Source organism: Anopheles moucheti, chromosome 3, assembly GCF_943734755.1.
Source record: "Anopheles moucheti chromosome 3, idAnoMoucSN_F20_07, whole genome shotgun sequence".
NCBI classification, from domain to species: domain Eukaryota; kingdom Metazoa; phylum Arthropoda; class Insecta; order Diptera; family Culicidae; genus Anopheles; species Anopheles moucheti.
In genome coordinates this window covers 48,123,768-48,137,738 of record NC_069141.1, presented here as the reverse complement: position 1 = coordinate 48,137,738, position 13,971 = coordinate 48,123,768, and the positions used below count along the sequence as shown (strand labels likewise).

The window sequence follows — 13,971 nt, the reverse complement described above, 5'->3', positions numbered from 1 at the left end:
GACAATCCCGCCCTTCAAAAAAGCGATGTGTAGCGATGTGAAGCGAAGTGTAAAGTACTGTAAAGTAGCTTACATTAGACGCACCTGCGAGCTCCATAACCTCACGGATTCATACCGAAGCACTCGACATTAAAAACTCTGGTGAGATTTGTTTCTCAGTCTATGAGCAACATAGAACAAGGACTGCAAGTTTATTGCATTTGCACATATTTCAAGACATCCTTCGACTCACCACTACAAAGGCTCGGTCTTTGTCACATTCAATCCTGCAATGGCTGCGCTCATACCTCTTCAACCGCATGGGAATGGTATATCGCTACCTGTTGTACCATGACGATATTAAAATGTGTATGCTCGTAAAGACCGATGCAGACTACGTAAGTTTGGTTATGTAAATGGTGTGACCAAAATTCTATATCTCTATGTGCTGATAAAAGGTACGTTGTGTCTTATACACGTTCGATGATACCGTTTTAGTATTAGTATTTTGTATAAAGCTATTTTGATCAAAGACTCGCAACGGCACAATTGGTCCTCTTCCCGCGATGATGATTCCATGTAATGATATGTTTTTTTTTTTTTTTTGTTAACGGTGAGGGAACCTTCAAAAGGTACCCACCTAGAGGGGCATATCGCGGCTAGACACCGCCCCTCGAGATTGGCTATGTGGGATTCATCATGAAGCTTGACCCGTGAAGCGAGTCAAGCAACCGATGCAACCGCACTAAACCACTCCTCGGCCTGATCCGAACCCTGCCGATGCCCTGATGTGCGTAGTACTCCATGCGGGGTCGTGTGTGCGTAGCACCCTTGCTGTTGCGCACTGCTGCGTCGTCCTTCCTGGTTGTCCTCGCTGCTGCTGCCGCTTCGTGTCTTCCGTCTGCTGCTGCTGCTGTTGTTCAAAATCCACCCGTCCGTGGCCGCCACTCTCGGGTGGGTAACCATGTAATGATATGTAATAATAATAATAATAATAATATACTTCGTTTTAGTTGTCATTTTTATCATTTTTCTGATTACTTACTATTACTTTTTATTCCATCATATTCAGCTCATGCTCAATTTAAAAATATTGGTTAATCTTATTCTTGTGAATAAACATGACACAAGTTGTAAGATACATTTCGTACTTTCTCGCACACCTTATATGTAAAAGGAAGTTGCTTTCGCAAAAATAAAAGGAAGTCAATACAACATATTTTCCGTGGTTGATAGAGAATGGCATTTATTACTTCAGCGACATTCAACGACAAAAAAACAACATTACATCATTATTCTTGCTCTCCAAACCAACCAGCATATTTGGGTTGCGTTGTTGCTGTTTTGCAATTGTATCTACACACGGTGGTCCATCATCGTTAATAATATTTTGTCCCGTCGGTTGCGGTGCGGAGATGAGATGCTATCCATCTTATCACGCAGAGCTGGGACCAATGCCTTAAAAATGTGGTGCACAAATTAGCATCGTACGATTGTCAGAAAGCTGTGACAAATGATTATTCGCTAGACGTGCAAAATTTCCCGAGCAGAAAGTGCCTTGCCACCATTATCTTTCATTCTGTTCCGATTTTCACCGTAGCGCCTTTTAACAAAATCAATCCCCCTCTCTTCCTCTACCCTCGTTTTCTCTCGTTTCCATCCTGCCCAAACATTTCCGTTGAACGGTGAACTAAAAGTTTATGAGTTAAACTAATTTTCGCCGGTGTGCAGCGGCCCGCTAAAAAGTGCCGTAATTGAAAACTGCGTTGCACTGAAAAGGTTGCATAGTTTGTCAGCCGGAAAAGCGAATGTTTATGGAAATGCAAAGTTTGAGGTCGCTTTATGGAGTCGTGGATGCGCGAGCTGCAATTAAATGTGGAAGTACAATTCGTGGAGGTCGTTTTTTTCGGGCAATAATAAAAATCTGGTTAACACTTTTTGTCAAAAGGAACTACTGACAATCGTTTCTGAAAGGAAAGCGGTTCCGTTGAGTTTTCAGTTGAAACCATGCCATTTAAATCAGTTGGAGGTTGGTTGGGGCTGTGCAAGTGGGAAAGTTTTTTCCTGATTCGACACTAGCAACTTTAAAATGGATTTGAACGATAAGACAACATTAACCAGGAAGGAATTTGACGCATTCGTTGGATGCTGATGCGAACAATAATATTATGCTAATAATTTCTAATTTTATAAGAGAGAATATTTTGTATAATCTTTCAATGTTTACATTAAATTTTATTCAAATAAGTTTGTTGCGAGATAACGACCAAATTTGATTGCTCTTTCGTTTTACTACATCGTTTTAACTTTCAATTACTCTGATCTCATTTCAGTTGTGGTAGTTTAACATTCAATCGAATCTACATTCAAAATATGCATTTTTAACAAGCTGCTATTTGAACAAACTGTGTTCAGAAAAGTGTGAACAGAAAAATAGACTTTTTTATATTTCTTAAAAAAAAATAAATATATTTTTACTTATTTACTGTTTTTTTTTTGCAAAGAAACACGTGTAATATGTTCTATAGGAAGTAGATAAAGAAATTTGAAGAAATGTCGCCAAATCACATTTCCTTAATAACTGAAATCGTCACAAAAACATTAAGTTATTTTGCTTCACATGGTAGCATTATGCTCTCCCTTAGTAACAGAGAAACTGCACATATGCGTGGAGCAGCTGTGGTCGGTAAAGCGAAAGACTATTACCGATCGATGGTTCTCTAAAGCCCACTTACACGATTGTTATGGGAGGAAGTGTTACTGATAATAAAATCGCCACGTCTTTGTCTATTTCTTTGTTTTCGTTAAAATTAGATTTCAGTTTCACCATAATTATTGCTAGAGTTAATATCATAACCTTGCAACTTGTATTGGTAGCGCATGTATCAAATTATAAAATTTAGTTTTAAATAATTAGTTTAGTTAATTCTGTTCAGCGAAAAATAGTTCCATAAAGCAAAATTGCAGAAAAAAACGTCCCATGCATTTCTATGAGGAATGAAATACAGATAGAACTTTATACTAATAAATCTCAAGACAAAATGATAGAAGGTTTAACACACACCGATTGAAGTAACTACTTACTATCGACATTTAGACAACTTTTTACGAAAACATCCCGGAACTGGAATGACCAATACAAAACGTCGCTTAGTTCCTGAACAGAACAATTCACTGTTGGTTCCTAAAATTGGATTTGGACCCCCTTAAATATGGCCCAGCGGGTGCTTACTGTGAAGGAAGTTCAATTAATTTAATTAATGCACAGTATCCCAATTGTAGTCGCTACGCACATTTTTACTCCTCCATTGTTGCGTATTGTAGATAAATTTTCTTTGTCAGTGCATTTAAATCACACCGCCAATGGCACGGCATTGTGTGGCGCTGAATTATGCTTTTCCGAACCATTGCGCTATCGTTCCAACATGAAAATAACGCTGTCGACACCGTTACACTAGCGTGAAGCTGTAGCAGGAAACACACGCGCGTAAAAAAGTTATTATAACTTCCACAACTGGTGTGTACCGTACCGAAGGCCGATAATTATGGCCAAAGGGAATGTGTGGAAAATCAGAACGCATGTTTCATAAATAAAACAGCTTTTCCAGATACATTGATTGAAAATGTTCCCATTCGTTCTCACTTTGTCGGGTTGAGCGGTTGTTATGTTTGCTGTATGGGCAGCATAAAATACAACGGTGTTTTACACAAGACTCTGGTACGTTCCGTCAGCTGCTGTTGGGTGCCGAAAGGGCATTACGAGTGACGTGAGTTATGCGGATCGTAGTGAATCTATCAACAGAATTCAACCGTATTGAACCTTGTTCATGGTATGGTACGCACCCGCAACACAAGCGAATTCCCGATAAACATAGAACCTTCTATCGAGGGATTTACATGCACGTTTTGAAGCAAAAATAGAAAAGGCATCCAGCATTTTCTTCCATGGAGTTTGTGGTTTAAAAAATGGTTCTGCTTGATTATGTACCGAGAATGATGATGGAAGCTCGTAGCAGAGGTTTGGTTATGGTTATTAATTCAAATGTAACCATAGCAACGTAAAATGGGTAGAAACAAAAGCATGTCCTTGGTTTGTGGATTCGATTTTTGGTGTGGAAGGGATTTGGTTTTTTGAATCGTCATTTTAAAAGTTGCTTAGGAAAGGCTTGAACACTACATTAAAAATTCATGGTACAATGTTTTTTTAGAGCATGGTAACATTCAATGGTGATGATGAATAATAACTATGATAACGATAATAACTTGCTACAGTTATCCTCTCCCAACCTAAACCTCCCGCCAAAAAGGATTAAGTGAAACCCTAACAAACCCCGTAAATTAAATTTAGCTTTACTTGTACATTTATTTCCTCCCCGTCGAACACAACCGCCAGCTCGCTACAATAATATTCAATATTTTCTCAATTCTCCCATACTGCCTGCTTAACGACTATGCACTCAAAGTGCACTGCTTTATGCTCTTCCCACAATGCACTGCATCAAGCTCGGCATTATATTAACTTTATTTTGAGATTTACGTGCAAATGCTCCGCTCGGTTTAAGGGGCAAAAAAAACGAAGAAAACGCTCCCGGGCCTGCCGAAGACGGAGAATGATCTTACCCATCCATGGAGTTTATCTTGCTGCTCAAACATTGTTAAGAGCGCTGCAAGTACTAGCCGGTGCAACGAAACCCTGCTCTTCTGGGTGTGAAAATGGGCAAAGTTTGGGGGTTATGTTTCTTTCGAGAATAGAATATAAGGGCAAGAAGACGTCTTTCACTTTGGCAGGTGCTTCTAATTCGATGGACAAACAACAGCGACCCAACGGGAGATTCAAGCTCACGTTTCGGTGTTGCTGTGTTACCACACAACCCCCACGTACGGATAAGCTGTGTTGTCTGTGTTGAAAAGTGGCATGATTGGATGCAACGTGTACTAAAATACAAACAAGAGTAAATCGTTGGCAGACGCGCATTGACAAGATATTCGTTTTCATCGTACGGCATCATGCAGTAAAGATGCAGTAAAGGTGGATTAGATTTCCTACTTTGAGAGATTTTAAATCAACCGCAAAGCTCTTTTGGGATATAATTTGCTAGGGAAATTATGCGCTAAGCCGTGCGGAGAAAGATGAAATGGAAAACAACGCTATAAACGTAGTGGCGAAGAATTCAGTTACGGCTTAGGAGAACTTAAACGAATAGAGCTTTAGGTTTAGAATTTTGGGTGTGATTTAGAAAAAATAACGTTCTCGATGCAAATAAAAATATTTATAATTCGTTTGTCCTTTCTAGTGCATTCCAGCAAAATGTTAAACTTTTTCTACTATCTAACATGTCTACCTCAACACCTATAGAAAGTTGTGTTTTGGTGTAAATTTTCTTAAATAGAAATGATTAAAAGTAAAAGTGACTGCATGTTGTTTGTGCAACTGCAACTCAAAAAAGTAGCCCATTTATTGATGTACCATAGTTGATATCAATAAAATGTTCCAGTTTTTTACCAATGTCACATTAAACTGTCATGCAAAACAGAACGTATGTAACGAAATATTTGTGCCTGGAAGAATGCAAACATCACAGCAAATGCATTTTGAATCACGAGACCACATCATTTCCTTTCCTTTAAACGCATATCAATCGTTTGATGCAACGTTTGATGCATGAGTGCATAAATCCTTCGTTTGAAATTTAATATTCTCCATCAAAGTTTTACTTCTGATATGCAATGGAAATGGAGCAACGACCTCGTGTACATTGATATGAAAGGCATTCAAACGTGTCCCAGCAGACAGTACACCGTTTGTGCATCATGTACGGTACAACATCCGCATATGTTTGGTAAAAGGATTTGATTTTAATAAAGAAGAACACACACAAAAACGCACACACTCATGTAGAAATGGAAATCTACCTTAGTACTATTCGATATTCTGGAGTCTAAGAAAATTATTCTCATCCTCATGGCAACTCCTGCTCCTGTTTACTTGCTAGTATTCAATGCAGGTTATAGTTGAATGCGGCAAAAGGTGTTGCTGAGCCATAAACAAATAGTAATGTACCTAAAAATTAACATTTGCATAAGAACATATAAGTACGAATGGTACGGTGCACATTCCACATGGTAAACAATCACATTGCACAGGGTAGTAGATAGTACTGCCACGTCGTTTGGGCTGTACCTTGAGTACAGTTTGAAAGTCTATCGATAAGTTTGCGCCTAACAGCACAACGCACAACATTAATTCATTTTGTTTGTATTCCTTCAATAGGTTTGGAAGACAATGGCCTATGGAAATGAATGGAGTAACGCTCCACAGCACATTAATTGAATGCTCTGGATAATTTTCACGCATGAGAATGACAGCTGGGTGATATCTCACTACTAATTTCAAGGGTTATCAGCATAGTATCAATTAATGAGCTCACCCTTGTTAAGGCAAATGTGCGTTGAATGTTCGCAAAGCAACTGCATTAATCCCGCTGGTTCATAAGTTAGAATTGATCTTTCGTCAAAAGTACAAATATCACGCTTAAACCTACACGCAGAACCAACCAGTAAGCTCATTAAAATCCCTACTAACAGCGGTAGCTTACAAACCTTAGGCAGTACGGGGTGTACTCGCCTACCGCTGTGCTGGTGTACATCAAATTGGACGCATCATAGCAATGATGCGTGAATGCTTTATTTGTACCACTGCAATTCGATACCGGCGTTTCACATTCCCTCGGGGAAACTACCATGTATGGCTTGTGCCCACAGCATACACCAGCAGAATCTATATACCGATGGTTTCACGTGTAAACAGGGGCTGTGAGTCTGTGAAGCGGAAGGAGAACCGTTTACGCACTGGTTGTTGCGGCATCGAAAGCCAGTGCAGTCGGAATACATTTTACCACAACGGTGCATGCGTTGGATTTCACATCCTCAGGGATTCGGTTGCTGTCCGGCAAGTTGACAGCGGGACGACGATTATGGCCCAACATGCCCACAGGGTGTCTTGTTCGGAAATGTGTACTTCAAACCGATACAGAACCACCGCTATCGATGTCGTGGACGCTTAGCAATGTCACGGACATGCACGAACTTGGATCCGCTACCTCGAAGTGTTGGTAACCGTCGGTTGACAGCCTAAGGATATCCGGTTCTGTCCTTTGTAGTTGTCACCTTGACTCCCGCGTTGTTTGATGGTTGCTGTCAAGCTTGGAATGTCCCCAGGAAATATTTCGTGTCATTATGCAAAACCCTTTTAATATTTCTTAAGCAGAATGGTCTGCATCAATAATATCCCTTTGACTGGCAGATTCTCTACACGACTGCAACCCGTTTAGATTCTTCACGAAAAAGAAAGAATTGAAGTAATTATTTGATTATTTTTTTATCTGTTTATTTCTTCATTTTCTCCGTTCCATTTCTACATTTATAACTCAAGACCAATAGTTGTTGAAAAAACTAAGGTTTTAAATGCAATTTTTTTATTAATTGTCTCCTCTTTCCTGTTTATAATTATAGCGTACATGAAAGCTTTTCTACATACCATTTCAACTCGAAATTAAAAATAAAAAAATATTTCAAGTGTATAAATTTATGCTAAATACTCTACCACGCAACATAAAAAGGTTCCACAACTTCTTGCTGCATTGCTAGCAAATAACAGGAAAACACAAGCACGGTTGTTTGTTTGCTTTCGTATTGCCGGATAATCGACCAATCGTGCGCTAAAAGAACATTCCGGTAAAAGAATAACACAACACGCACTCCGTTCTCATGCAAATGGAACCATGCTGGAAGAAGCTTTTTAAGCGCCGTTGTAACGGGAAAACGTTTTGCATGAACCGAAAGCTAGCGTGAGCATGGAAAGTGAAGTAAAAAAACAAACCAATTGCTCACATTTTAAAGTTCACCCGATGTACGGTCACAAAGCTATATTCACATATTTCCAACCTCGTTTTAGTGAAAGGTCCTCAATGCGGCTTTCGACGGTGATGTAAATTCCACTTTTATTTCCCTCGGGGCGACATACATGCACGTATGTGTGCACGATTTTTCCTATTTTTATCCTCATCCGAAACGATTACCATTCTAAAGCGATACAAGCGACCAATGTTCAAGCTCTCGAGATCTGCCCTGTTTCGACTAATAGTTCGAGTGTATGTTTCGTGTGCCGGTAGCAGTGTTTTTTTGTCTAATGTCTTTCTGTTTTTCCATTTCCATTCCATTGGGCCCTCTTGGGTGCAGCACAAAGAGGAAGAAAAAATGACTCGGCCGTCCTGGGCAACAACACCCCACTGGCAAAGCTATTGGGTGGACTACGTTGGCTGAGCTCCGAGGTGTACTTTGGAGAATGGGCGAAAAAATCGGGATCGGATTTTCCCTTCCACTCACTGGTGCAGCGCGTTCGATCGCTCGTAGCAGAGTTCCAGCGTTACGCTACCACGACGGCAGCACGCAACGAAGGATGGCGACAAGTGGTAAGATTTTTAGTACTTCTTCGAACGGTTGGACTAACGGAACCCTCGACGGAGTCGAACGGCGATGATGATGATCCAGGATGTGATAAGCACCTTCAAGAGGACGATAAGCAGTCAATTGACGATGTGAGTCGCTCGCCAACTAACCACAGATCGAAGGTAAGCGTGTGTTGTGTCTCCGCAATGGTGGAGAGATTATGTACCTTTTTCCATTCAAATCGCTTCGGAAGCGTAGCAATATGATCCCACGTATGCATTGAATGTAACTAACCTCAGTTCCAATGGATTTTCATGCCTCTACGTGAAGCAACATTCAGGGAAAGTTTTAATTAGTTGCCCTTCCCAGAATCTGGCTTTCTGGTCTAACTCGCAGATCCGTTACACTGCATTGGTAGAAAAGGGGAATGGATGCGGTTTGGTGTTTTTTTTCATAACTTTCAACTACAAGCTTATGTTGCTGTTAAACCTACACCACATACGGGAGTCGAGTGCAGTTCCATTAGGATAAATGAAATAGTTGTTCGTCGTTGGCGCGTAATCGTTTTAACATCGCACGCTCTGTAAATGGGCAAGGGGAACGTTGCCGGTGGTTCGAGGCGGGACGGAAATTCACACTCACAAGTGAGAATACGAAGCACAAGTGACTTTCTGGATAATCCTTGCACAAGGCTGCTCTTTTCACTTTTCCTGAGCGGAAAAGTTGCTGATGCTTCATACATTTTCTATATTGTTAATTAAAATGAGAACAAAATACTCGTCGGTAATGCATCCAATACGCTCTGTATGGCGTTAAGCATGTCTGGTAGCGATAATTCATCCGTTACATTTGAATAACAGCCGTTCATTTAACAAGGCTAACAAGGGTATAAGGGTATAAGGTATTTTCTTTTTATTTTTGACGCGTTGAGAGTACACTTCATTATACCAAACAATAAAAGCATTATTGAATAATAAAATTGAAAGCTTGATTAAGTGAAACGGAAAAAAATTGTAACACTGCAAATGTTATGCACTTTTGCGGTGAATATGTTAACAAAACCAGTGAAAGCAGTTTATAAAGTACCACAGTAACAATTTTCTTATTATAAAAATTGTCGAAGCGTGAAATGAATTTTGATTATTTAATTAAAAAGGTGATTGGGTCCACTTTCAAATTCAATTTATTTAACCACAGTGATATTATAAGTATAGACGAAGTGCATTCTCACATTTTTCGTCTAAAAATTTCTGACAAACGGGTCTATTTGAAAAAACTGTCTATCAAGAAGAATTTTGGATTTTTTATTAACGTGCCATCCAAGATCATGTTGAGCAGGGATTTATTATTATTCAATCTATAAAAGGAATAAAAAAAGTATAGCTCATAAAACACGCTTACATCCTAGATAATTGAAAGAGAAACGGAAATGCACAATTTGTTAAAGTGTTCATTTGAATGCGAACCTCATATCACAGGACGTAAGGTAAAATACATCCTCTGACTGACTGATTTAACTGGATATCTAGCTTCGAGTAATGAGTATTAAACAGAGTCACAAACAACAGATTTTTACTTGGCACGTTACGGTGTCAGAAAAAGAAGTAGAAGCGAATCAAGAACAGCTCTTTGTCTTTCATATTTGCAGCTTGCTTTTCTATTTGGCTTATGTGATTGTGAATTAAGTTGCTGTATTTTACACTAAAAATGAAATAAATTATTGACATTTTTTAAAATTTCTATGAATCACTACAGAGCATTACCTACATAATAATAATCTGAGTGATTTATACTTTTTTCGAAACCTAACTTTTAAATTGATAAATAAATATTAAAATTGATATATAAATATCATTTGCTCATTACCATCTTATTTCGTTTGTCTAAAATCATTTAGTTTCTTGAGGTTATTGCTTTTTTTTCTGCAAAATTTTTAATTTTATTAATTATAGTTTTGCAAAATCTAAATTCCAGGAATAATAAAAATACTTATACAAAAAAGCGCAACCTTTGCCAACAACACAAGATGAAAATGAACAATAAACAGAATTCAGACAGTTTCGCCACTATCGCAAAGCAGGTATATTTCTAGCAATTTGCAAGATTTCAGTAGACTATCAATACACGCTGTCGAGGAAGCTGTGTTGAAACACTTGTCATTTGACGATTGCAATCCTCCATCTGCACCAATTGTTGCCATTAGTTTGATTCGATATGGGACTCCGGTACTGAGATGGTTCTCGTACAGACGTTTGGAAATCTCGGTACCGTGAACAAATTGATTATATTTAATCCCCTCGCTCCTTTCAAGTAGCATCGCACAGAGTGCAAACTCATTGGTACAACAAAGCCACAACGGTGCGAAGAAAACACGACACAGAGTATGCACTAAGCTAACTCGAGCTCTCCTATACTCGTGTATTCTTACCTTCCATGCAGCTGCAGACAGTAGCAACCTCTTCGGTCCAAACGAGATCAATTACGCTTAATTGATTGTCATGAATTGGAGCTTAAAATTTTAATGATGTACGGACAGGACTTGACGATACGCTAGAGTCCGTGGCAAATTCCATTATGCTGCATCGGGTAACACGATTGGTCAACGCCGTTTGCATTAAAGAAAAGGTAAAGTGTGAAGTTGTCATGCACAAAAGTTGTGTATACAGCCAGGAAACAGACCCCTACGTGAGGAAGGAAATGTGGGAGTGAGTGTAAGGTAGCAGAACTATTTTCTTTTTCCCGGAACTATTTACAAATTATGCCATGCTTATTGCTAGCTAGCTTGTACGCTTTCGCTTCACTTGCTCGCATCGAATGTATCACGTTTGCAACACCAATAATGCGATTGGAAGTGTTTTCCCCGACGGAAAGAAAACACAAACTCCTTACGCAACAATGCAGTCGAAGAAAAATGGATGAAAACATTTCAATTAACCAGATTACGGAAAGGATGAGCGGATTGCAAAGGAATCGTGCACCGGAAACTCAAAAGCGAATTAAGAAAAGACTCACCTACCTCCTGACGGTGTCCGTTGGGTGTGGTGTTAAGTAATAAACAAATTGCATTTGCCTGCACGTCGTTTTGCTGTTGCTTATGAGCGAACGGGTGTAATAGCAAGCGAGAAGAGGGGAAATCAACCAAGTATCCAGCCAGAAGTGAACACGGTCGTGTGAATTGACAGCCGTTGTTGGCAGAAGTGTCAAGAGCGAGATTTCCTTGAAAATGAAAATGAATGGAAAACTTCTGCAGTGGTCCTGTTGTGAAGTAAATGCAGTCGCAATGCTGCCAGATTTGTCGTGTCTGTTTCCAATTATTTGTTTAATGCTGCTACACACAACGTTGACGAAGGTATCTTTTCCGCATACAGTTATAATTGATCTCTAAATCCTCCTTAGTGGATGGAAAAACGATACCGAGAAGGTCGTCTCTCGAACAGGTTGACAGTTTCGAAGAGTTTGAGTTAGAAAGCACATGAAGTTTTTTTTTCTACCACCAGAACGATGGAACGGCCACCCGGCAGAACGTATTTGTCCGGTTTAATAGACGTTTTCCATTTACCATTCACAACTATACGCGTACGGGAGCTGCTTTTCCAGTTACCGGTAAACTTTGTCTGTAAATTGAATGCAAATGAGAACGAAAATGATGGCACCGCATCATAAGCTGTTTCCTCGTACGGTACCACATTGCATTCAGTTCCAAATTTACCAACCTTTGTCGTGTGCTCCAATTGTGTTCATTCTGTACCGATACCCACGCATATGTGCGGCACAGTCTTACGAAAGCTTACTGCATGTATCTGTTCAATTTCGAAAAATGATGCATCACCTCATGCATTTGTAATGTAGCATTGGAACACGCGAAACAAAATTATGCTTACGAACAGAAATGATAAATTTCTGTTCGAAAACAAACCTTTGCTAATGCAAGCTGCAACTGCATTCATTTAAACATGTAAAATGCAATCTCCTAATTGTAACGCTTGTTGTTCTATTTAATTTCAATGTGACGGAATGCATAATGTAAAGAGGTGAAATTTTTTTGTCACAGAAAACTCATTCATCTATATGCAACTGTTTAAAAAATGCGGATTTAAAAATTCACAGACCCGCACATGAATGAATGACCAATCCCAATGCATGCATGCGCAATCTATTGTCGTAATAATACAATCAGCGTGCTGTTTGGGAAATTTAACATGGTACAAAAATTTGTGTACATGTAGAGTGGAAATCAATATTCACAACATATTTCTACACGAAGTAACAACATGGTACTATTCTTGTGAATTAAAAAAAATCTATTCAATCTAAAAATGTAATTAATTTCTTCATGATTGATTTATTGGAAAATTCCTTTATGATATTTATTACCACGCCCCAAGCTCGATGTACGCACGGCAGTAAGCGAACGGAATCTCTTCGTTCACCGGCAGCATCTTTTCTCTACCATCAAGAACATCCTCACCCAAGCGGAAAACGGGGATTGTGATCGGGAACTACTGGAACAGTACCGTCGAACCGTACCCGGTTCGTTTTGCTGGCAAATAAATTCACCCAAGGTGATGTGATCGTACCGGGCACACATGCACACGGCATGGTTCAAAGTACTTGAAAGTGTATAAAGCGCATACTGCGTTCTAATTGCCATTTCCTTATCTAATTGCCTTGAGGGGACGTTTGGTTTGCGCTCGGTGCGAGGAATGCTTGCTCCACCGATAGGCGTTCCTTGGCTAAGGAATGCATATTTCACCCCAACATACCCGAACACATTGTGTAGGGTGAACCTGCACCTCGTGGAGGACGTACATGTGCATCGTTTCTTCCTTGGCCTTGCATCGGCAATCTGCCGAGCTAGACAAACTATTATGCTGCAATTAATTTGTTGATTTATCAACGCTCAGTATAATTTATTTCGTGCGGTATTGTACATTGACGTCGAAAAATATGTGTACCATCGCATCCATCAGCGGTCCCTGTTCCGTCTGAAGAAAACAGCATTGTAAGAAACCAACCAGGATGTGTACCTCTAATTAAGTAAACAGATTACGAAACATTTTCTTTACCATGCGTGTATGTTTTTGATAAATAATGAGAGCTTACCCGCAACGACACTGTGTATAGCAGTCAGGGTAATTGGATGAAAATGTGTTCCATCTTCATTTGCTATGTAAACATAGATCCTGCTCCGTGTACGCATTCTACACACACTTCACGAGAGGCTCTTTGACGTTGACCACAATTTTCTAAATTTAATCGATCGTAAATGTCTCGTTTATCCACCTCCCGTTTAGTTTCCAAATCCGGCGCAGGAAAGCAAAGTGCTTAACAATCATCCGGCCCTGAACATCTGCTAATGAATTACAACTTTTTGCCATTTATCGAGTTTTTGGGATAGTGGTGGCACTACCATTGACACGCTGCCTACAGTGTCAGTAAGATCGGTTCCTGTTTTCCACCGCTCTAAGGTAAGCGATATATCAGCAGCACGAACCGTACGATTCGCAATGAATCTCAAGTTGAAATGAAATTAAAAATTTATCG

General features: G+C 39.6%; 1 protein-coding gene across 1 annotated transcript in view; it reads left to right on the top strand.

Moving 5' to 3' along the window:
- LOC128301452 (uncharacterized) overlaps nucleotides 1-13,971 on the top strand; it is a 71,753-nt gene that overhangs the window by 38,662 nt on the left and 19,120 nt on the right. Inside the window, exon 2 of the mRNA XM_053037945.1 lies at nucleotides 8,218-8,609. Coding sequence (XP_052893905.1) covers nucleotides 8,218-8,609 — 392 coding nt within the window. The remainder of the gene's footprint in view (nucleotides 1-8,217; nucleotides 8,610-13,971) is intronic.